Raw genomic sequence first — 1,268 nt, forward strand, 5'->3', positions numbered from 1 at the left:
TAGATTTACTCTTATTTTGTATTCTTTGCATATTGTAATTTGCATTTACTGATGATTTAAATGGTTTCACAGCATAATAGGCTTTTTGCCTTGTCTAGCGTCCCGTCCCACAGCTTTGCTGGGAAGTCCTCTCTCTCTTTTGTTCAAGCCAGGACTTCAGGCACAAAGCCATTAGACAACCTTAGGACCTCAACTGGGGTTGCCAGCCTCCAGGTGGGACCTGGAGATCTCCCAGAATTCCAACTGATCTCCAGACTACAGGGATCAGTTCCCCTGGAGGAAATGGCCGCGTTAGAGAGAGTGGACTCTGTGGCATTATAACCTGCTGAGGTCCCACCCCGAGCTTTGTCCCCCAAATCCCCAGAAACTTCCAACCCAATTTGGCAACCCCCATCCCCTGCAAGGATCACAACAAATCTTTGAAGGCTTTATTGTAAGATTATTGAGATAATCCAGTCTAAAAAGGTAAAGGTAAAGGTTTCTCTTGCTCGAAAGCCAGTCGAATCTGACTTTAGGGGGCGGTGCTCATCTCAGTTTCCAAGCCGAAGAGCCAGCGCTGTCCGAGGATGTTTCCGTGGTCACGTGGCCAGCATGACTAAACGCACGGAATGCTGTTACCTTCCTACCAAAGCGGTACCTATTTATCTACTTGCAGTGTCTTGCTTTCGAACTGCTGGTTGGCAGGAGCTGGGGCCAGGGACGGGAGCTCACTCCATCACGCAGCTCTCGGGTCTCGGAACTGCCGAACTGCAGTCCTTCCGGTCTGCAGCTCAGTGTAGTAGCGCTTTAAAGACAAATAAGAGAATAGTAAACGTTTCCCAGACCAGAGCCCATTTTGCCAGATGGACTGTATAAATGCTTAGTCCTATAAAATCAAGTTCAGGTGTTGGTGGGTGGTATGGAAAGAGGACGTTTTCTGTCGTGCTCCTTGTATTTGAGTTCTCAATAAATTCTTAAGTGTTTGGTGTTAAATAGTGGTTGCGGGGGAAGGTCGGGGTGCCAGCTCACCAAATACGCCTGGTTGTAAAATATTCTTTTTACCATATTCCCCCCCCCCAAGGGAACTGAAAGGCAAGATTGAGAAAGAGAGCACCAAGCGAGAACTGCTGTCCAGCCAGTCCCACCTCAACGACACCCACTGCATCCATTGCCTGCAGCCCTTCCGGTTCCTGGTGAACAGCAAATGCTGCTGCTTGGACTGCCACCTCTACACCTGCAAGAACTGCAGCCTTTTCAATAAGAAGGAGCAAGGGTGGGTGTGTGACCCG

The 1,268-nt window shown here is 49.0% G+C and overlaps 1 protein-coding gene across 1 annotated transcript in view; it reads left to right on the plus strand.

Moving 5' to 3' along the window:
- Nucleotides 1–1,060: 1,060 nt before the first annotated feature.
- The window catches only part of LOC107114965 (melanophilin-like), a gene marked incomplete at both ends in the record, with an annotated part of 30,264 nt that continues 30,056 nt past the window's right edge, over nt 1,061–1,268 (plus strand). The window contains one exon of the mRNA XM_015416572.1: nt 1,061–1,268. This exon is cut by the window's right edge and continues 4 nt beyond it. Coding sequence (XP_015272058.1) covers nt 1,061–1,268 — 208 coding nt within the window.

Source organism: Gekko japonicus, unplaced genomic scaffold (genome assembly GCF_001447785.1).
Source record: "Gekko japonicus isolate JY-2015 unplaced genomic scaffold, Gekko_japonicus_V1.1 scaffold3685, whole genome shotgun sequence".
In the NCBI taxonomy this organism is placed as follows: Eukaryota; Metazoa; Chordata; class Lepidosauria; order Squamata; family Gekkonidae; genus Gekko; species Gekko japonicus.